Here is a 22,335-nt window from a genome sequence, read left to right as displayed (position 1 = left end):
CATAGTGATTTTTATATTCTTCCTTAAATGTATCTTGTGAATGTATTAAACTCTTAATCCATTATATATATAAATTTATTCTATATTCTATTTATGAATTTATATATAAATTATATTTATAGAATAAAATACATAATATCTTTATAAACTGCCTGCCATGCTTTAGCATCATGGAAGGAAAGGCAGAGATCTTGTGCTGAATGATGTTTCTTTATTTCAGCTCTAACTGTAGGTACTGTCCTTTTCAGCATCACAAGATCTCTGTTGATATTCTGCGTTCTTGTTAATTCTTCACAAATTTGGCACAACAAAATGTTGGAGTCCATTTTGAGAGCTCCGGTATTGTTCTTTGATAGAAATCCAATAGGTAAGTCGGACACCAAGTTTCTCAGCATATATGTCTTGTTAATGCATTTAGTGCCTGATTACATTTGATATTTGAAATTGGAGGAGATTCTTGGGAGAAAATCACTGTGCATGTTGATCCATCTTGTACAAAAAGCTTTACTGATATTTTTTTCCTACCAGAGAAAATCTAAATATAAGATCATATAAGCTTTTATTCCAATTTATGTGTGTGTGGAAAGATAAATGAACGTTCACTTTGCAGAATGATTTAGGAATCCATTTTTTGTGTGGTGTATGAAACACCCTACATTCGATACAAATGTGTTTCAATGTTGTTGAAGAGTTGCTAAAACGTTGCCTGTGTCACATAGTGTCAAGCTAGGTTGTCCCCTCAGAAGGAACTTCTTACAAAGAATCTCTACACGAGACAGGCTGTGTGTTTCTTTCTTTCATTTCCCATCCATTTCTGGGATCACAGTGCTCTGACATGTGCCTGTACTTTGAGGTTTACCTAAAAAGGTAATGAGAGTGGTTCAAGATGGCAGAGTAGAAGGCTGTGCACTTACTACCTCTTGTGAGAGCACCGTAATCACAACTAACTACTGAACAGTCATCGACAGGAAGACACTGGAACTCACCAAAAAAGATACCCCACATCCAAAGACAGAGGAGAAGCTGCAATGAGACGGTAGGAGGGGCGCAATCACAGTAAAATTAAAATTGTACGTAATACGTTATAGACTTGTTTCAGGCTCGTTCGGGTTTTTTCTACTTCTGACTTGACAAATATGCCACATTCAACCTTTTGATGAACTTATTAACTCTTGGGGATATGTTCCTAGAAATGGAATTTTGGGGTCAGAAGGGATGTACTCTTAGAGTTGTTTATACATATTGCTCAGCTCTTCCCCAGAATCTACCTGTGCAGAGCGATGTGGATTTTCATTTTACACATTTTGTGTAAAATGGATTGGATTCACATTGGATTCACATTTTGGGTCCAAAATGTGATCTGGCCTCCAGAATTTACTGTTATTGTTGGCTTCATGATTCACTATATCCTATGCAGGATAGGGGAGGTGGTGATACCAATTTACCCCAGTACCTGGGGTACTGATTTTAATCCTGAGCACAAGGCATTAACTGAGACTGGCCATCTGAGTCTGGTCAAGAGGCAGCGGCCAAGATAGGACCCCGAGCCTTATGAGGGATCATTGAGGCACCAAGGAGTAGTTGCTGGAAAGGATATGATTCACTTCATTCAAGTATTTGAAAGGTTGCCATATCAAGAGAAATTAGGTTCACTTTGTGTGGTTATAAGGGCAGAAGAAGCGGCAGAGGTTGGATGTTCGAGGAAGGCAAGATTCGGTTTGATGTGAGAAATCCCTGTCTAACAGAACAGACTGAAAATGGATTGGGTTCCCGGTGTTCATGTGAATCCCCCTTCCCTCTACCTCCCTGGAGATACTCCAGCAGGGAGCACATGTCCTTTGGATGAAGAGTCCTGGCATGTGTGTGAAGGGAATTCATCGTAAGGATTTCATTTGGAGACTTTTGAGAAAACTTTAACACTATGAGGCCATGAACTGAAATCCCAGCTCTGTTTACAACAGTCTATCCCTAAGCCTGATGAAATACTCTGCAAATACCGTTCATTCTCTTAATGTTTCTTAGTGCAAGGAAGTAGCTACTGAACTTTCTGATTTCACATTTTCTACACTCAGCTCATTGGTGAACAAGACTTTAGTTTTTTGACCTGCTTTGACATTCGGTTCCATTTTTGTGGTCATTGTATGTGGGGAGATAGTTTTTCTCATTGTTTTTGTTTTCCTTGTATTTTACACTATTTGCCAACCCTCGGTCTCTCAGACCTTAAGACTTGCACATCTGGTAAAAGGTAAAGGGGTAGTTTTCACTTACTGTTCATCCCTGAGTAGCCTTTTCATCTTAAAAAATTCCTGTATTGCTTTCAACACTTTCTAAGACAAATCATACTTGCAGTGTTTCTGAATCCTGCTATGTTAAAAAGTTGCATTTTTCCATCAAAGAAATCACAAGCATTTAAACTATGTCTTTTGTGACGTCTATTTTCCTTATTTCTATATTGCTACTTTGGGAAGTTAAAAAATGACTGGGAGGCCGCAAAATCCATAAGAATATGTGGAAAAATTGTCCATCTGATTTTAATATTTTTAAAGCAGAATTGATTAAATGATTCCCATCTTCTTGCCCCTCGAAGTGTGATCTGGGAAATAGCAGAAAGGGTGGGGGGGTCACCTGACCACTGGGAAGAAATGCAGACTCTCTACCTCCCCGCAACACTCCTGAATCAGCAAGTACATTTTAACAGGTGGACATTCCTACGGTGTCTGGTAGACTTTCCCAGGTGACATGATGCTGCAGAACCTGGGGGAATAGTCATTATCTCACCTTGGTGGTTAAGCACCCGTTAACTCACCGGGCATGGTGACTGGGTTCTTCACCGCATGAGCCCATTTCATCCTGAGAATCACCTTCTAAAGCAAGCATTCCTAGAGGCTCCGAAAATTTGTCCCTGGTCCTCCAAACGTGTCACTAAAAGACGGTTTCTGGAGTCTGTATTTCCTAAGCCTGAGACAGGAGAATTGAGGCCCAGCCTGTAACGGCCTGGCCTGGCCAAGGGCGAAAGCCTCCAATGTCTGCAGCCCCCGGCTTGGGCGCACCCTGTGCCTCCAGTGAGCCAGGCGCCCCGTGGAGGACAGCAGAGCTGGCTCATCCCGGCAGTGGAAACCCAGTGCCCAGCCTCTGCTCATTCAGTGTCCAGCTGCGGCTTGGTGTGGAGGGCCTCGGGAGAAAGTCACCTCTGACAGAGGTCAGGAAGAGCACCTAGAGGTCCCACATCTCACCTGCAGGCTGGCTTCCTGGAGCCTCAATTATGAAAGAAGTTCAAGGGCCTAGATAACATATTTCTCAAGAGTTGCTACCCCAAAATAGGCTATATGTTTGTGTGTGTGTGTGTGTGTGTGTGTGTGTGTCTTCAATTTCTTTAAATTTAATCATAAAACGACTATTGTCGACTGAAAAAAAAAGTACAACCTAAAAGTTGAGAGTTATGCTTTATTCTGTGGACAAAACTGAGGACTTAAGCCCGGGACACGCCTCTGAGATAGCTCTGAGACACTGCTCCAAAGAGGCAAGGCCGGGGGGGAGCCAGGATACATAGAAGGTTTTGCAACAAAGAACAGGTAGTCAGCATATCAAAAGGTTACTGTTAATAAAAGAAAACCAGATATCTCAAGTTAGGGAATTCACTGCTTTTCTATGTATGGGAAGATGCAACAGTCTAGGCTCACTGAAATCATTCCTTTGATGTGCACCTCAGCTATCTGGGGCCAGTATCCTGTGTTTTCTCATCCTGAGTTTCCTCAGGGTGCACCATCGCAGGGTTAGCTGCAGTGCCTGATGGCTGCAGTATCCTTTGTTTACCTGATATGGCAGGCGGCATTTTTAGTTCACATTAGATATTTATTAGAAATTATTTCTCATCTTCCAATCCTGCAGCCTTTAGGATATACTGTTTTCGTGGATTCTGAGAAGGGAAATAAAATTAATGATCATCTTTAGTCACTAAGTAATATTTCTGTTTTCCTGCTTCCATCCCTCTGGTCTTCTTGGATGCTTAAGCATGAGTCTGTGTCACACCCAGTGCACCTCTGAAAATAACAACTTATTACCCCAGTAGTAAACTCACAACTTGGAAATGGCAGGAATCTACAATTTCCCAAAACGTGAGGTCCTGTGAACCATCTGGAGGGAAAAAATTACAGAGAAGTTATAATTATGTTTATTTAAAAAGTATCACTTAGCAAAATTACTTTTGATAACTAAAGCAAAATTAGTGTGACAATTAGGATTAATTTAGGTATTGTGCAACTGCTTATTTGCTGACTTAGCACTTGGAATGAGTCTTAGATGGGATGGATCTAAAAGGAGGGAACATTCTCAAATCCACCAGCCCTTCCCGATACTGCCACAAGATTTTCCCCCATTCTTTTTTTTTTAATAAATTTATTTATTTTATTTTTAGCTGCGTTGGGTCTTCGTGGCTGCACGCAGGCTTTCTCTGGTTGCGGTGAGCGGGGGCTACTCTTCGTTGCGGTGTGTGGGATTCTCAATGCGGTGGTTTCTCTTGTTGCAGAGCATGGGCTCTAGGCATATAGGCTTTAGTAGTTGTGGCGCGCGGGCTCAGTAGTTGTGGCGCACGGGCTGTAGAACACAGGCTCAGTAGTTGTGGTGCATGGGCTTAGTTGCTCTGTGGCATGTGGGATCTTCCCAGACCAGGGCTCGAACCCACGTCCCCTGCATTGGCAGGCGGATTCTTAACCACTGTGCCACCAGGGAAGCCCCTCCCCCAGTCTCTTATAATAAAAATCAGGTTTCAATTTCAGCTCCCCCACCCACTGCCATTTGGTGGCATTTTTGTTTCTCTTTAGATATCATTCTATTTTCTCTTTCTTTACCACTGACATTGGCTTATTTCATATGAATCTGTAATATATTACATACATATACTTTAAAAATATTGTTTTGATTTGTTTGTGAGTTGTTTCTCTTAAAGGGTATATCTGGGGAAATGAGTAATTTCTCATATCCTGTTCTTGCAGGAAGAATTTTGAATCGTTTCTCCAAAGACGTTGGGCATATGGGTGACTTGTTGCCCCTGACATTTCTTCATTTCATCCACGTAATGTGACAGTCATGTCAGAGTTCCCACAGCACAAAGCAAAGTGCCTGTTTTTCAGGGCCTTTTCACAGGGGCTGAGATGGGCCTTTCAGCCTGACGGTGTTATCTTAATTAAGTAAAAGGCCACGTTTGTAAGAGAAAGGTGTGGTTGTGGTCGGGAGGCTGAGTTAACATGAGTGACACCTGCTGTAGGAGTGGCTACACAGTCACGGTCAAGGTTGGTTCGAAGCAGCGACATGCTTGGTAAGTGGTTCTCCTGCTGCCGTTCAGGTATCTGGCGTGGATTCCCTTTACTGTGAGCACATTTCACAACAGAGAATCACCTCTCATGGTAGCCTAGATTAACTAAATTATGCATCGGATTACCACAAAGGACAGATACTTACTGCACGGGTTTTTTTATTGTGTATAAAGCCAGGTGTGGTTACTTACAAAGAAAAGAATAGTAATAATAAGGTGAAAATAATACTTTAACAAGGACAATAGAGACCAGTTATGGAAGATACAAAGCCTTTAAAAGCAAGGACCTTTGGGCCTCCCTGGTGGCGCAGTGGTTGAGAGTCCGCCTGCCGATGCAGGGGATACGGGTTCGTGCCCCGGTCTGGGAGGATCCCATATGCCGCGGAGCGGCTGGGCCCGTGGGCCATGGCTGCTGAGCCTGTGCATCCGGAGCCTGTGCTCCGCAACGGGAGAGGCCACAACAGTGAGAGGCCCGCGTACCACAAAAAAAAAAAAAAAAAAAAAAAGCAAGGACCTTTAAGCCAATAATTTGAGTAAGGGATCAGAGTCATCTCAGAAAATGTCTTTTTTGGTTTTGTAGACAGCTTTTCTTTTCACACGTTGATTGCTCTGTCTTAAGGTGTCTTTTAAAAAAAAAAAGACAGAAATACCCACAGGAATATCTTGTATCCAGCCTTTGTTTTGTCTGTGAGCTTGAGGTTCTAAAGAATAATGCTGGGTCATCTCATCTCTCATCCTCTCATTCAGTATTGCTGCTCATGTGGGATGTTTTTTCTGTCACTGAATTTTGTCTCCTTTAAAGTGATTCAGGCTGTGGGGACTTTCTTCATTAATTAATTAATTTTGGAAATGAAATGTATTTCTCAGAAGCTGCACAGAGACTTGCAGCAATGAATATCTCACTGCAAACAGCATAGCCTATGGGCAAAGGCTTCCACTGTTTACCAGCGTGAACTAAGCTGTGACTCAGAGACAGAGTACTTTTACTGCAAAGATGTTTGATGGGATATGTCTGATTTTTTTTTTCTCTTCTGCAAACTTATTTTATAAATATGTCCTGCTGGGTTAAGCCATATGATTTATCCCCAGAAGCAGTCTTTCACTATAACAGTGTCATGTTTTGACAGTGATTATTAATTATATTGAGATTTTGTGAAAGGTTCTGTTTCTTTGCTACTACAAGCAAGGCCAAGGTTAGGTTTCCAAAGCTGGCCGGCCCACCGTGTGCTGAGCCCCTGGTTAGTTAACCATCATGATCAGAATCCGTCACATGTTTTTGTGTGACGTATAGAGGGACGGGGATAGATGCTACCTGATTTCAGATAAGACACGCGCAGTCGTGTGAGGAGAGAAAATTCTGGTCTCACTGATTCCCAGTCCCAGCTCTGCCACTTTTAGTTCAGTTATCTTGAAGTTTGGGACCTCCAGGGGGAGGCGTCCTGCAGGTCATTGGAAGTAAGAGTCTGGTGTTTGAGAGAGAGACCTGGGATGAGCGTGGTGCCTGCGTATTCTTCACTGAGCAGGTAATAGCTGAATCTGTGACAATGGATAAGATTGCCCAGAGAGAGTGAAGCATTTTTAGGGACCAAGATCAGAAACTTACGGAAGCCTCCATATTCAGAGAGAAGCAGAGAGAGGAGGGAAGAAGAGGAGACACACAAGGAAGAGAGGAGGAAATAGGTTGGGGGACCGAGGAAGGACAGGTCTGTTAAGTGCAAAGGAGAAGGTAAGTCCCTGGAAAGTTGTCGGTTGATTTAGAAATCAGGAGGCTTCTGGTGACCTAAGAAGCAGGTTTCAGATGGGAGGGGCCAGACTGCAAAGGGCTGGGAATGGAGGAGGCGTGGAGGAAGCTGAAGGGAAGGCAGGCCACCCTTGGAAGGAGTTTGAGTAAAACCAGAGAGAGGCCCGTCCGGAATGTAGGGTCTGCTGAGGCGTTGCTGGTTGGGTGTTTAGTTTGGGGGTTGGGGGTGTGTGGTGGGTAATATTTTCCTCTGTCGCTCCTTCCCCTCCACAAACAGGGATTAGCGTTGACGCCCTGAAGGACAGGGGTGAGTCAGGCCGGAATCCTCCCCTCCAGGCCCCCAAGGGGAGGGAGACACACAGAGATCCACCCCTTGCCGCCTTTGGAATCCTAACTGTGGCAGCGCCCTGGCGCAAGTCCTGGAAGGCAGACTGGGTGTGGGGCTGGAGGTAGTGAGGGAGCCTGGTCCAGGAGGTGGGCGTGGCCTCTAGAAAGCGACTTTGATCCCAGATGAGAGGAAAAGGCCTCTGTGGATGGTGGGGCAGGAGGGGCTGCTGAAGCCGTGTTCCCAGTGGGAACCAGTCTTTTCTCTCTCTGTCGTCAACTGAGAGTGGGATCGGGAAGGGGCTTGAAGGTGTTGTTTGTTCAGTTCTGTTTTAAAGGACATAGTTGGTGCCAAATGTGTTCGAAGTCATTTTTGATGATTCTGCTTATCCTTGGTATATTTGATAAACCTTGGAAGATACTTGATCATGTTCATTTTTATTTTTACTACTTCTAAGGTGTTTATTCCATATACTTTTCCTCATCTAATTCCTTGTCATTCCCGTAAATGAGATATCAGATAATTCATTTAATATTTTGTAATAGTGGTGCCAAGTATGGCTGATGAAAACCCTGGATCCTGAGTCGTGGGCCACACTGCAGGACAGTCCATTCCCACAGGCAATGTCATTCAGAGACCACATCCCAACAGAGGGGCGCTCACGAGTTTGTACACCATCATGTATGCTGACTCTTGCAGCTACCAGATATGTTGCCTGTCCAGTCACATTATAGTTGCTGGCCAAAGTGGAGCTGTTTGCAATTCCAAAGGAAGAAGGAAGGAAGCATTAAAAAAAAATTATGTAGTGTGATTCCACACGATAATCATTTATGACGTCAGCAGCTTTAAAGTGTGGTAGAGTGGGGACCCCCACAGTCTCCCTTTCCAAGCTTGAGTCCTAGCTCTCCCTCTTACTGTCTCTGCCCCACAAAGCCACACCTCCTTATCTGTAAAATAAAATAATACCCAATTCTGTAAGGGTTGTTGGAAAAACAAAATGAAGTCGTTTTAATAAAATTCTTTGCATAACATCTAAGTGCATGTTGAGCACTAAATAATGGGTGGTTATTTTTTAAATACCACATGTAGGGACTCTCCTGGTGGTCCAGTGGCTAGGACTCCATCCTCCCAGTGCAGGGGGCATGGGTTCGATCTCTGGTCAGGGAACTAGATCCCACATGCCTCAACTAAGAGTTTGCATGCCACAACTAAAAGATCCCACATGCCGCAACGAAGATCGATGATCCTGTGTGCCGCAACTAAGACCCTGTGCAGCCAAATCAATAAATACATAAAAATTTTAAAATAAATAAACACCACATGTATTTTTAAGTAGGAGAAATAGTCTGATAATGGCATTATGTTGCATTAAAATTATTGTCACAGACAGTTTCCAGGCTCATAAATATCGCCTCGTGAGTTTGTATTACAGAGATTCTAGGTTTGTAATCCCTGAAGATTTTAATGGACATTTTCCCATGTAGACTCACAGAATAAAAATCAATTATTTTCAAGATAGACCATTGAGCACGAAATATTTCAAATTAATGTAGTTTTCATACGATTTGCCAGAGTCCCAGATAACACTGAGTAAGGAATCTTAATTATCTACAATGCTTGTCATTAAAATCATCACTTCCAAGAAGTCTTCCTATTAGTAAAATAAGTAAAGATGAAGGTAAGATGTGGAAGTCAGGTTTAGGCATTTTAATTTTGTTTTAAAAAGTTTGGGACTGCTCTGAGAATGTGAACTTGCACACAGCTGCCCTCAGCAAAATGCTGTAATTTATTGAGGAAAATTGAATTGCAAAACCTTTTTCCCCACACACCCCTCATTCAGGGGAAAAAAAAAAATCAGCAGCTTGGCTGAGCTTAAACAACTGACTTTTCATATCCTTTCATGGACACAAAGGGCTAATCCTGAGGCTACTTGAGCCACCAATGCTGGCAGTGGCGGGGACCACCATGGAACGTGTCATTCCCTCCTCACCACACACAAAACACATTGACTGCAGCTTTATGAAGTGAAAATGCCCAAGAAAAAGAAAATGTGAAGGAGGTGTTCTCAGTCATTTCTTTCCAGAGGGGGAAGCACAAAAGAACAAGCTGCTGCATCTGGATATTGAGAACAAAGCAAGCCTGAGACCAGGGCATAATAGGGTTGGGTCACTTGCTTTTATAGAAGCAAAGAGTGGAACTGCCTTTACTTGTCTCAGTACCACTGACCCTTGCATTTCATTGTGTAGAGATGTCAGGGAAAGTGTGTAGAAAGCATCTCAGCCTCTCTCACTTAACAATGACTTTGTCATTTTGAGGTTTCTGTGGTGTGTTGATCCCTTCCCCACCCCCTCCCTCAAATCCCCATTGGAGATATTTATTTTAATATATATTTAATACTATTCCTTTGTGAATAGTTTCTTCCAGTCTGTGGCTTGCCTTTTTACATCCTTAATGGAGATCAAGTTTCAATTCTGATGAAGTCTAACATGTACTCTTTTGTTTCTTTTGTAGTTCATGTTTTTGTATCCCAAGAAATCTTTTTATCCTTAGGAGCGTGAAGATATTGATACTTCCCTATTCTACCTTTTTAGAAATTGATGATGCATCTTGCGTTAGTTTTTGTGTATGGAAGAGTAGTACATGGTTGAGGTTTATTTTTTTCCAGTTATTCTAGCCACATTTGTTAAAAACACTTTTATGCACTGAATTGGCGCCTTGGTTAAAAATCATTTGACTGTATTTGAGGACGTCTGCGTCTGTATTCTTTATTTTGTTCCACCGACCTGCTTATCTATCCTTATATCAATACTGCAGTCTTGGTTATTATACATTTTAGTAAGACTTGAAATCCAGTAATTTCGACCTGTTTATCTATCCTTATACCAATACTGCAGTCTTGGTTATTATACATTTTAGTAAGACTTGAAATCCAGTAGTTTAAGTCTTCTAATTTTGTACTTCTTTGTCAAGCTTGGTTTTTTTTTTTTTCTTTTTCTTTTTTTTTCAAGCTTGTTTTGATCGTTCTAGATTCTTTTCTGTGTAAATTTTAGAAGCCTTTTCAAGTTGTTTTTTCCTGCTGGAATTTTTATTAATATTTTCTTTTATCTATAGATTGATTTGAGGAGTCTGAGTCTTAACAATGTTGAATCTGCAATTATGAATATGGTATCTCTCTACTTATTTAGGTTTTCTTTAATTTTAGGAATGTTTTGTAATTTTTAGTATAGACATCTTACACTTCTTTGGTTTAACTTATTCCTGAATATTTGATGTTTTTTTCATGACATTATTGTACTGTTTTTAATACTGTTTTCAACTGTTTGTTGCTAGTTTATAGAAATACAGTTGATTTATTTGTGAATTCATTTTGCATTTCCTGGAGTTGGTGGTGGTGCTTTTAAAAATTCTGCAGGATTTTGTACATAAACAATCATGTCAGCTGTAAATAATGACAGTTTTACTTCTTCATTTCCAATATTTATTTTCCTTTCTAGACTTATTGTTTTGGCTAGAGTTTCCAGTACACCATGGGATAGAAGTGATGAGACATTCTTGTACTCTTAGGGCAAAATCTTCCAATATTTTTTCATTGTGAATGATCTGAACTGTGATTTTTTAGGTAGATATCTGTTATCAGATTGAAAACTTTTCCTTTAATTCCTCAATTGCCAAGAGTTTTACTTTTTTTTTTTAATCAAGAATAGGTGTTGAATTTGGACAAATATTTTTTCTACATCTCTTCAGATAATCATATAATTATTCACCTTTATTCTTTTAATGTGAATTATAGTGATTGGTATTTGAAGGTTAACCTTACATTCCTGGAATAAACTCCACTTGGTCATGATATAGTATCTTCTTTTTTAATGTATTATTGTATGTAATTTGTTAATGTTTGGCAAGAATTTTTGTTTCTGTTGTTCATGAGAATATTGGTCTGTAATTTGCTTTTCTTGAACTATTTTGTCAGCTTTTGGTATCAGAATTATGCAGGCCTCAAAAAAGACGTAGGAAATATTTCCATTTTGTGGTGGTCAGTTTTACGTGTCAACTTGACCAGACTACATTCCACAGTTATTCAATCAAAAGGTAATCTAGGTGTTGTTGTGTAGGTATTTTGTAGATGTGATTAAAGTCCATAATCAGTTGATTTTAAGTAAGAACGATTATCCTGGATAGTCTGGGTGGGCACAGTTCAGTCAGTTGGAAGGGCTTAGGAGCTAAGCCTTCCCTGAAGAAAAAGAAATTCTGCCTGTGGGTAATAGCCTCAGCTCCTGCACAAGAGTTCCAGCGTAGCCTTTGTAACAGCCAGCCCTGTGAATTTTGAACTTGCCTAGCCAAGTTTGATTGTGGAGTATTATCATTTTTATATTGTTAGATTCAGTTTATTGGTATGTTGTTTCATGTTCCTAAGACAGTTTGGTTTATAATTTTTCTTTCTTTTAACGTCTTTGTCTGGTTTTTACATCATAATGCTGTACTCAAATTTCCTGGAAGAGTTTGGTAAAACTTCTTTTGTACAATTTATTTGTGTAGCCCTCTTGGCCTAAAGTCTTTTCTGTGGATACAAATTCTTTTATTTATTTATTTTTGGGGGGCCACGCTGTGCAACTTGCAGGCTCTTAGTTCCTCGACCAGGGATTGAACCTGCCACCCCAGCACCCTGGCAGTGAGAGCGCCAAGTCCTAACCACTGAACCACCAGGGAATTCCCCTGGATTCAAATTCTTAATTCAATATGGAATTATTCAGATTTTCTGTGTCTTACGTCAGTCTTTGTATGTCATTTTTCAAGACATTTGTCCTTTGCCTTAAAATTTAAAAATTTATCAGCACAATGTTTATTATATCCTCTTTATAATACCCATGGTATCTCTTGTGCTATCCTCTTTTAATTCAAATTAATGGTAAATTTCCCATTTTCTGTTTTTGTTTTGTTTTTTTCCTTACATTTCACGGTGCTTTCAAAGAACCAAGCTTTGTATTTGTTGATTTTTCTGCTTAGAAGTTAGTTTTCTATTACATTCATGACTACTTTTTTCTTATTTCCATTCTTCTACATACTTTAGTTTAATATGCTGGGTTTTTTTTTTTTTAATTATAAGATATATTTTAAATTCTTGACTTTTAGCTTTTTCTTTTTGTAAGACTTTATTTTTTGTTAGGATATTTTTGCAGTTCACAACAAAATTACGAGGACGATATCGAGATTTCCCATGTATTCTCTGTAGCCTTTAAAAAAATGTTTAAACTGTAAATTTACCTCTAAGCACAGCTTTAGTTTGCAGCCCTCAAATTTTAATATTAGTAGATTTTCATTTTCTTTTGTCAAAATACTTTCTAATTTTATTGGAATTTTTGAACTAGGTAATATTTTCAAGTGTATTAGTGAGCTTCCAAACATTTACTAATTTTCTAGCTACCTTTTTGTCACCGATTTCTAGTTAAATCCATGTAGGTTAGAATATGTTGCGTACAATTTCTGTCCCTTGAAGTTTGTTGATTCTTGCTTTAGTATAGCATACATGTAACTGAAAAGAATGTATTATGTAGTTGTTTACTGCAGTATTGTATATTTCTTAATTAGGTCAAGTTTGTTCATCATGTTTTCAAAATCTTCTATATCCCTCTTGATGTTTATCTGCTTGTTTTATCAGTTATTGAGGTGAGTTTAATTCTCCCACTGTGAGTATGGAATTGCCTATTTCTCCTGAGTTCTGTCAGATTTTCCTTTATATATTTTGGAGCTATGTTATTAAAGGATGATATAAATTTAGATTTTAAAAAGTATCTTCTGGATAAATCAGCCCTTAATTCTTATGAAACGTTTTCCTTATTTCTAGGAATCCTTCCTAACTTCACGTTCGTAGTGGTGTAGATAGATACTCCAGCTTTCTTTTGGCTGGTGTTTTTATGGGGAACCGTTTTCAACGTTTCATCTCCAGCTTCATGTGCTATTATTTTTAAGATGTGCCTTTTAAAAGCAGCAAATAAATGGACTTCAGTCTTGAATTTTGTAATAAGCATGAACCCTGACAAAAGGTAGAAAGGAAACTATTGATCAGTGAGATATGCTGAACACAAGGGAAGAAGTGCACTATGTTTCCCCAGTGCTTTCTGTTATGTTGATTAACAAACTGTGAACCAGACACCACCATTCACTCTTCAGCGCAGTTAGCTGTGACTCTCAATTGGGAGCTAATTGAAGGATACACAGGTCCCAGAGCTGGTGTGGTTGTGAAAAGATCCAAGGCAGCCAAATGAGGGATGAAGGTGTGATTCGTGTATCCCAAGGAAAAGACAAGTTTAGAAAAGCTTAGTCTTAGGGTTTGTGTACATCTCATCATACAGATATGACACCCCAGTGTTCTGATTGAACAGAGTTAACCGAGGTGGGTGAGGTCAAAGGAAACAGAGGTGAGAAACGAGGGATCTGGGAACCAGAGCTGATCTCTGAACCTCCTGAGAGGTGCAAGGTACTCTATCAGCTTACATGCAGACTCAACACTAACCCTAGGTTGGCATTAAGTTTAGGAGCTTACATTTAGAAACCTTCCATGTTTTTCCTTTTGCTTCTATTTGTACTGTAATTGAAGGGTAGTGAGTATTGTAGGATAGGAGTTCCATTTTATTTCTTAATTCTTTCAGAGTTTTGTGTAGTCTGTTCAGGATTTTACTGTCTCCACAAGAATCTTGTGTTAGCCAGCAGCACAATCTATGTGACAGCCATTTCATTGAAAGGTTATTTTTTAATCTCATATGTTTCCAGAACGAGTAGGTAGAACAGTCTCTCCTACACCCACATCAGTAAACAGCTTACTGATCAAAAACTAGGTGTCATTTTTTTCCCTCTCTAAATCACAAGGAAATCTTGCCTTGTTTTCTTGCCAAAAGTTTATTGCACTTAAGTTATATCTTTTGCAAAATCAGTAATAGTTTAAGGAAATCTGGATGATTTGTACTTAACCACAGCTTGAAACAGAATTCTTAAGAGTCTGACCATAGAATTAAAAGCTTTGAAATTCTTTTGAGGTGTTAGCAATCTTAATGATCCTGGTTTTATTTTTTAATACTGTAAACAAATAATAAAAGTAATGTCTACTGATTAAGTGGTTTTATGATTAAATATATATTTCACATTGTGCCCAAAATAGATATCAGAGTGAGCAAGAGAGAATTAAATAAGAATAGAGAGTGAGCCAGAAGTATGGATGGCATATTTATTTGCATTAAATAAGAAGAATACATTGTTACTGATGTTTATAGAAAGCACGTTCTTTGACATAAGCTTCACAGAGACTAGCAGGAACAGAATCCCTTGGAATTAAGTTTAAAGTAACATGTGGGTAGATACCTAGGAATTCCTACAGGACTGTAAGCAATTTGGAAGTTAAATGCCAAGGAGGCAAATGGGGCCTTGTATTTCAAACTGTGCTTGTGAAAGGAATGTGTTAAAATCTGCAATATTATAATACAGTGTTAATTCTATAGGTCGAGACTTTCTGGTGAAAATTTAATGTTTTTACCACCATGCAAATACAGGTGTTACACATTTAAACTACTCAGCCTCATTTTGTGTCCTTGGTGTTTATGTATTTATTAAAATTAGATAGGGTTTTTTTTTTTTTCCAAGTCATTTTGCTTTCTGGGCTTAGACCTCATCTTTCTTATGAAATTTTCTTTTTTCATATTTAAAGAATAATTCTTAAATCGACACATGTTAGTGTGTTCTGTAGGCAAGCACTTTTAAGACCTTTTAATGATCAGTCTGCTTGGTGAGCTGAGCAGGCTGTTATTCCCTAACTAGCTGGGAATCTAGGACTGCTCCCCTCATGGGAGAGAACAGATACGATCCCACGAAACCCAACAAAAGTAGACAATGCAGACGGAAGGGAAAATATAATCCCAGTGAATTTCCTGGGATTCACTAGTGTACGAAATCCAGCTTTTGTACTTCCATTGATATCAACCCACGAATTCATGGTGCATGAAATAGCAAATATCAAATTGATCTTGTCTTTGGAATATATTGAATAATCTCGTTTGCTTTTGTTGGTTTGGAGGTCCACCACATTTTCCCTTAGTCTCCCATAAATGCTCAGTAGCTTCCTAACTAAGTCTTCACCAAGAAAAAGCAAAACTTGAAACAGAAAGAAGATATGGAATAAGAAAACAAACATCTCAAAAAATGTTGACTTGCTGCCGTATCCCTAAGGTTATCAATCTTTGGAAGACCTAGACTTGGGAAGAAAATACAGAGAGGACAGAAATTGTAGGCATGAGGTTTATTGGTCATATTACTTTAAAAGTGCATCTTCAAACAAAATAGAGCTCAGATACGTTTTTCGCTGTGACCAGAGAAAAGCCACAATCCCTTTGGCACAAAAGTACATGTACCAATTTTTATTACCACATCTAGGAAAAATAGCACCTGCTCTGATCCATCTTTGGATAGTACTAAGCTGTTCTAGTGGTTAGAATGAGCTGCCTCTCAAGGTCCAACTTCATGAGACTCATAAGATTCTTTGGACCTGTAAGTCTATTAATACACCTCCTCTCTTCCCCCTGGCTGCTGGCACGCAGAGCATACTGAAGGGTGGTAATGATGGAGTTACAGTTTATATTTATTATATATGAACTGGTAAGCCTTTTGTATACATTATCTTATTTAATTCCATCCACCATCCTTTTATGTTGTTGGTATATCCCAGTTTTTACTAAGATTGAGAGTAGCTGTAGGGTCTTAACCTCCCTGTTAATATTCAAGAAGGTTAGCCCTAAACCCTATCTCAGTACAATACGTGGCTAATGGAATTTCCACTCCAGGTGTAGGTTGTCATTCTCTGCAAACTAAATGATTCTGAATTGTGAGAAATCACCATGTACTCTCAAGTGAAAGATTTCATCTAGGAAGTTTTTGTATTTGTTCATGTGGCTTCATAGACCTTGGATAGAATTTCCCAACTGCTGTGCTCCAAGTGGGTTATAAGCATATCAACATAATGATTCCCCTTATTTCTTAGGGCATTAGGACTTGGGTCACTTGCTTCTATTCTAGGTCAACATGCTTCTTGCTGTGTACACATCATCATCTCTGTGCCATAGTGTGACAGAGGTACAGAAGCACTGGCCATGGTGAGGTGGGTCATCATATGGGCCTGAAATCCAATCAGATGGGGGGAGTTGTGTGTGCAGCTTGGATTAGGCTCCTTGGAATTCCTGGAAATGTGGAAGGAGAAATGGGATTTGCTTCAGGAAGGGTTGTTTATCATGTACCAGAATCTTTCTTTTCCTTCTTCAGATGTTGACTTTTTGCTTAGATACTATTTTTATCTTCTACCAACTTCTATAAACAGTTTGAGACAGCTGGCAATAAAAGATTCACATGTATATACATAGATACATATAAATGTAAACCCATGTATTGTATACATATATATTTTTTATGAAAAAATATATTTTATATATTTTTATAATATAATATCCAGTCCACAATGAGGATGGCTATAGTATGACCAACAAGTACAAATAAAACTCTTGGAGAAAGCCTCTGTGAATTGCTTCAGAATTTAGGGGCATGAAATCTGAAGGACCTAACCTAACTGGGGAGCCTCTGAGAGCAACAGTTACCAGTCTTTAACGGGTACCCAAAGAAAGGTGTTGGCACAGCTCCCATGGAGCCCTTTGTTTTGATCTTACCTCTGCTTCCCAGGTAATCTGCCGGGCTGGGTTAGTCATAAAAGACCCTCACCTGGGGAGAGCCAGATTATTGAAACTGGTGAATGTTGTCCAATCAAATGATGAAAATCTGCTAAAAAACTGTAATTTGGATTTTTTCCTAATTGACATTTCAGCAGTTTTTTTCCCTGACAACCAACAATGGCAAGCCAAGTGACTACTTAAGGCTAGACATAGAAGGAGCTGGAAGGACCCTCCCCGTGGCTGTAAGAAATTCTTCAGCCATAGGTATAATAGGAGAGAGGTCAGACAGCCCTATTTTTCTCCACTTATGATTGGAATTGTTCCTTCAGAATTCCATTCCTCTTCACTCTGAGTTTTATACTGATACCACGACAGAGACTGGGAGAAACAGGAAAAGCACATGGGTCTACATCCAGATCATGCAATTTGGTTCACAAGGGCTCCTGGTCATAAAGTCACGGTTCTGGAAGCTTCCTCCTCCTTCCAGGCCCCTCCTGCCTGCAGCTGTGGCTCTGGGATTTCCTGAGTATGAACAGTTCCTGGCTTTCTCTAAGGAACGCACTAACTTTCCGGGAAAACTCAGGACAACTACTTACCTCCCAGCTTCATGTTTCTTATCTGTAAATGGAAAGGACAGTTCTTACTTTTCTTATTCACAAGATGGTCGTGAGGATCCCCTGAGAAAACTGATTTGGAAGAGCTGTGAAACGATAACCTGCATCTCTGTGATACGGGCATTACCCCGCTAACCCATCCCTCAGAGACGCGCCGGGGCCAGCTGCCTTGGGTGACAAGGCGGGGAGGGCCCTGCGCTGGAGAGCACAGGATGCAGGTGCTGGCGCTGAGAGGACACAGAACAACTGGTGTTAACTCGGACAAGCATCTCAACCTTCCCAGCCCAGCTCCTTTTGGGTCCGAATTTCCATCAAATGCGATTACTACCTGCAAATTATTCACGCCACTCTTTCTGTTTGTTAAACCAGCCTGTGACATTCAGTTGTCAGTCTCTTAGAATCCTCAAAAAAGTGTTCACACATTCTTCCCTGTGTTTCCCCAGCGCTCTGTGACTTGTACAGATCACCATGGATTTGTATCCATCTGAGGCTGTAAAATTCAGAGGCCTTGGCTCAGGCTACGTGAATCTGCGAGTCCCCCCATCCCTACCCCGCTTTCACAGCAGGCAGATGCTAAGTGCTGATTGCATTCCTGTCGCCTGAAGCTGTACACCATGATCTCATACTTCTCCTGATAAAGATGGATGTTGAAATCAGCAGCCTTCAATGCCTTGGGTTTCTATTCTGTCTGCTGTCTTTTTAAGCCAAGATCATTTCCTGAGATAAAATCACCTCAAGGGATGAGATGACGATGAAGTGAATGTTCATGGAACTCTTAGCACAGTGCCTTGCATACAGTAAACACCTGGTGAATGGCATCTGCTGCTGTTATAATCATTAGCCTTTGAAATGGACATTTTAAATACTTAGCATAATGATGGGAAGTTGGGAGCAAGCTTAAATGTGTCATGATGGCTCCTAACCTGGGCTCTCCAGCTCCGAGCGTCTTGATCAAGTTGCTTTTCCTCTCCCTGTGCCTCAGTGTCTCCATCTGTAAGGTGAGATAATACTATTACTCTATAGGGCTGTTGTGAGGATTAGCTAAGTAAATACACGTGAAGTATTAAATGTACAGCCCTGTACACATTCAGCACTCAGTAAATACTATGGTTAGAAAACCAAGAAAGAAAGAGGAATTCCTACTTCCAAAGGTCAACGTTTGAATTTTTTCATACTTTTCTGGACACTGAATTCGTAATTAACCACCTCTTTACCCCTACATGTATAGATGAAGCTTCTGAATTCCTCATCTGTGGTACCTGCTTGCTCATCTCTCTGGTAACACCTACTGACTCATGATAGTTTGGGATTCAAGTCCTACTCTGAGTCTCGAATATTCTCATCTGTGAAAAATAGTAATGCCTGCCTCACAGGGCTACTGAGTGTATCACAAGAGCTAATACCTAGAAAGTTCTTAATAGTGTTTGACACACGCAATAAGTAAATATGAGGACCACCTATAATTTTATTTCTTTGGATGGGAAAGCATTGCCTACCATTCCAACAAGTCTTTCAAGGAAAGGAATGCAATCCGAACAAAACGGCCAAGTTTATCTTTGAAAAGAATCCTTGACAAGGAGGCCTCTGTATCTCTTTCTGCTATTTTAGACATTTCTCCTTGGGATTGGTGTGGCAGGCGTGATGGTGGCTGTGATTCCTTGGACTGTTATGCCCCTGGTTCCCCTTGGCATCATTTTCTTCGTTCTCCGGAGATATTTCTTAGAGACGTCAGGAGATGTCAAACTCCTGGAATGTGCGAGTGAGTTCCCCGGGGCTCTCAGGTTGGGATGGCAACTCAGGCTGGCTTCCATTTATGCTGTAATGAACCAGACCCCTGAAATTCTGCAGACTCTGTCTTCTGGAATTTCTCACTAAGTTAACATTCGGTAATTGGATATCATGGCCACTGTGAGTCCATGTGGCCCTTAAGGCAAATGGAGCTGGTGGCGGGTCAGCTGCAGCTTTGCATTTTAGCACGAGGAGGACGAATGTGAACACCGTGAGGATGGGGACTGTTTCTGTCTTGTTCATGACATACTTCCTCACACAGAGGAGCCACTCAGTAAGCATTTTTCTAAAAAACAAACATGTCATCATGTTGGAACTAATGAAGAAGGAAAACGGGATTTTTCTTCTCCAAAAGTTACTAGAAGTGACAAGGAAAGGAAAAGATGAGGAAAAGGAAAGGAGACATCAGGAAACATGTGTCAGAAGTAATATATTTGAAAAATACATTCTTTCTCATGTTCAAAGAGGGCGGTTAAGTTGCACTTGTTCAATGCTTTGGAAAGGTAAGTGCTGTTATTTTCAGGTTTGCATTTATCATCACCAGTATCTGGTGTGATACCACCCTGTTTGTGTTCCCCCTTCCCCAAAGCTGTTCATATAAATGGCTGCTGAAAATAATCCCCTTAGAAGGACACAGGAGGGGGAATCCGTTCAGTACGCATTTAGTGTATTACTCCATTCAACTTCCTAGTTTTAGAATAATGGGAAACACATTTTATGATTAATTATTCTATTCTGCAGGTAATCAGAGAGGATGAAATAATTCAGAGCTTATCTCACTATTAATGCACATATTTCATTAATATTGAAACAAAAAATATAAGTAGAATTGTTATATATTTTTTAAAAAGGTATAAGGATAATAGACAAAAAGTAAGGAAGGAAGATGTTTACATCAGAAATCCCAACCATGGGTAGTTATTGCAAATTAATACCAACTTAACTTTCTAGAAACCAAGCCAAGAAGAGAAGCATATTGATCCCAAGGTTCTTCGTATCTACTAAGTGGAAAAAAATCTAAACTCATCAAGACAAAGGAGTATTTTTGTTGTGGTATTTGTGTGGTTTTTTGTTTTGTTTTGTTTTGTTTTCGGTTCGCAGGCCTCTCACTGTTGTGGCCTCTCCCGTTGTGGAGCACAGGCTCTGGACGCGCAGGCTCAGCGGCCATGGCTCACGGGCCCAGCCGCTCCACGGCATGTGGGATCTTCCCGGACCGGGGCACGAACCCGTGTCCCCTGCATCGGCAGGCGGACTCTCAACCACTGTGCCACCAGGGAAGCCCTGTGTGTTTTTTTTAAAGTAAGAAATTCTTAAGAGGCACTTATTTACGTAAAGGATAGTGGGCATCAGTTTCATAAAAGCTGTAGAAAAAATTTTCAGTCATCAAGAGAACCAGCTAAAGCCCCGTGAGGCTGGTTTTGTGAGGTGTTTGAATGGACTGTGGAGCAGTGGAGTCCACATGTGTGCGCTCTTCTGCCCGTGTGACTTGGTAGGATGGTGGGACCTGGGGAAGCAGAAGAGGAAGTGACGAGCTCCATCCAGTCTTCTGTGCACGCAAGGCTTCAGATGTTGTATGATTTGAGGCCACTCATGAAAGGGAGTCATTCAGTAGTCTTGGTGCAAAGCAGATCTGGTACATTCAAAGAGTTGTTCCAGAAGGAATGCCTGACAGAGATTTTTGCCTGGGGCAAGGACCACCTCCCATCCATATGAGAGTGAGAGGAGGGCACCTCCTGAGGCTTTTTTAAAGAATCAGTACAGGAATGTTTCAGTGTTTGCTATGGGGTTTTGAAACCTTGGGCACAGCCCCTGTGGAGTATTTGTGTTTCCGGCACCCTAGCAGGCTGTGACAGTGTTAGACCATAAATTCAATCTGGATACACCCCCTCCACTCCCCCAGATCACTGAATGTGGTGGTGAGTTCATTAGAACTGTTTATGTTTTCTCTCTAGATAGCGGGTCTGTGTCATAAATAATAACACTGCTGTTTTCTCTATACGGTAAATGATAGTATGTCTTAAGGCCACTGCTAGAGCCACTAGCAAAAAGAAGGATGCCTGATTGCTGTGGCCAGACGACATAAACCTGCTTCATTTTTGTGCTCAGAATAACTACTAAAGTTCTGAGGTTTATTTTCAGATCCTACTGCCTAGCTGCCTCTGGAAGCGTAGGTTAACTTTTGTCATCTTAATGACAAATCTGCAGCTGATTATAATGGGGTTTTTTTTTTTGCATATTTTTGCAAAAGTGAGCATAGCAGTGGTCAGCCAGGGAGCAGTCCATAGAACCAGGATGAAGTTTGGTTGCCTTTCTCTAGCCAGCTTTATTCATTTGGCAGCGCCTGAATGCTGAAGCCATATCCAAGGTCACAGACTCACACTATCTGTCCCTGACAACAGCAGGTTATAGCTTAGTTCACGGTGGGGAATGAAAATCGTAAGGGTCCTCCCTGCTCAGCAGCCTGAAGCCCACCTGTTCCCTGATGTGCAGGAGCCAGGCCCTGGTGCTCGTGTTCAGTGTGTGCTTAGAAAAGATGCCAGGAAATGAATGGCCAGTCATGTGACACCAGGCCCCAGACCCACATGAAGTCACTCAAAAGAGAATGGACATTAAGGCCGCGGTCAGATTCTAAAAGAGTGATGTGAGTGTCACATGCAGAGTGACCTCCAGAGGCCTCAAGTATCCAGCAGGCAGTTACAGAAACATCCATCAGGTTCATGCAGTGGAGTCAAGACTATTCAGAGACGCCTCGGCTGCCCAGGTCCTATGGGCAAAAGGGCAGTGCGATACCCAGGCTCCGGGACCTGCAAAGAGACTCTTGATGCAGGTTCAGGAAAGTCCCGGGATGCAGGGAG

The 22,335-nt window shown here is 40.7% G+C and overlaps 1 protein-coding gene across 1 annotated transcript in view; it reads left to right on the top strand.

Moving 5' to 3' along the window:
* LOC307064891 (ATP-binding cassette sub-family C member 4-like) overlaps positions 1-22,335 on the top strand; it is a gene marked incomplete at both ends in the record, with an annotated part of 116,222 nt that overhangs the window by 32,346 nt on the left and 61,541 nt on the right. The window contains 3 exon segments of the mRNA XM_079721614.1: positions 221-367; positions 4,992-5,071; positions 19,301-19,451. Coding sequence (XP_079577740.1) covers positions 221-367; positions 4,992-5,071; positions 19,301-19,451 — 378 coding nt within the window.

This window comes from Hyperoodon ampullatus, assembly GCF_949752795.1.
Source record: "Hyperoodon ampullatus genome assembly, chromosome: 16".
Lineage (NCBI taxonomy): Eukaryota > Metazoa > Chordata > Mammalia > Artiodactyla > Ziphiidae > Hyperoodon > Hyperoodon ampullatus.
Note: the sequence above shows the minus strand (reverse complement) of the source record. Positions and strands in the feature narration are given on the sequence as shown.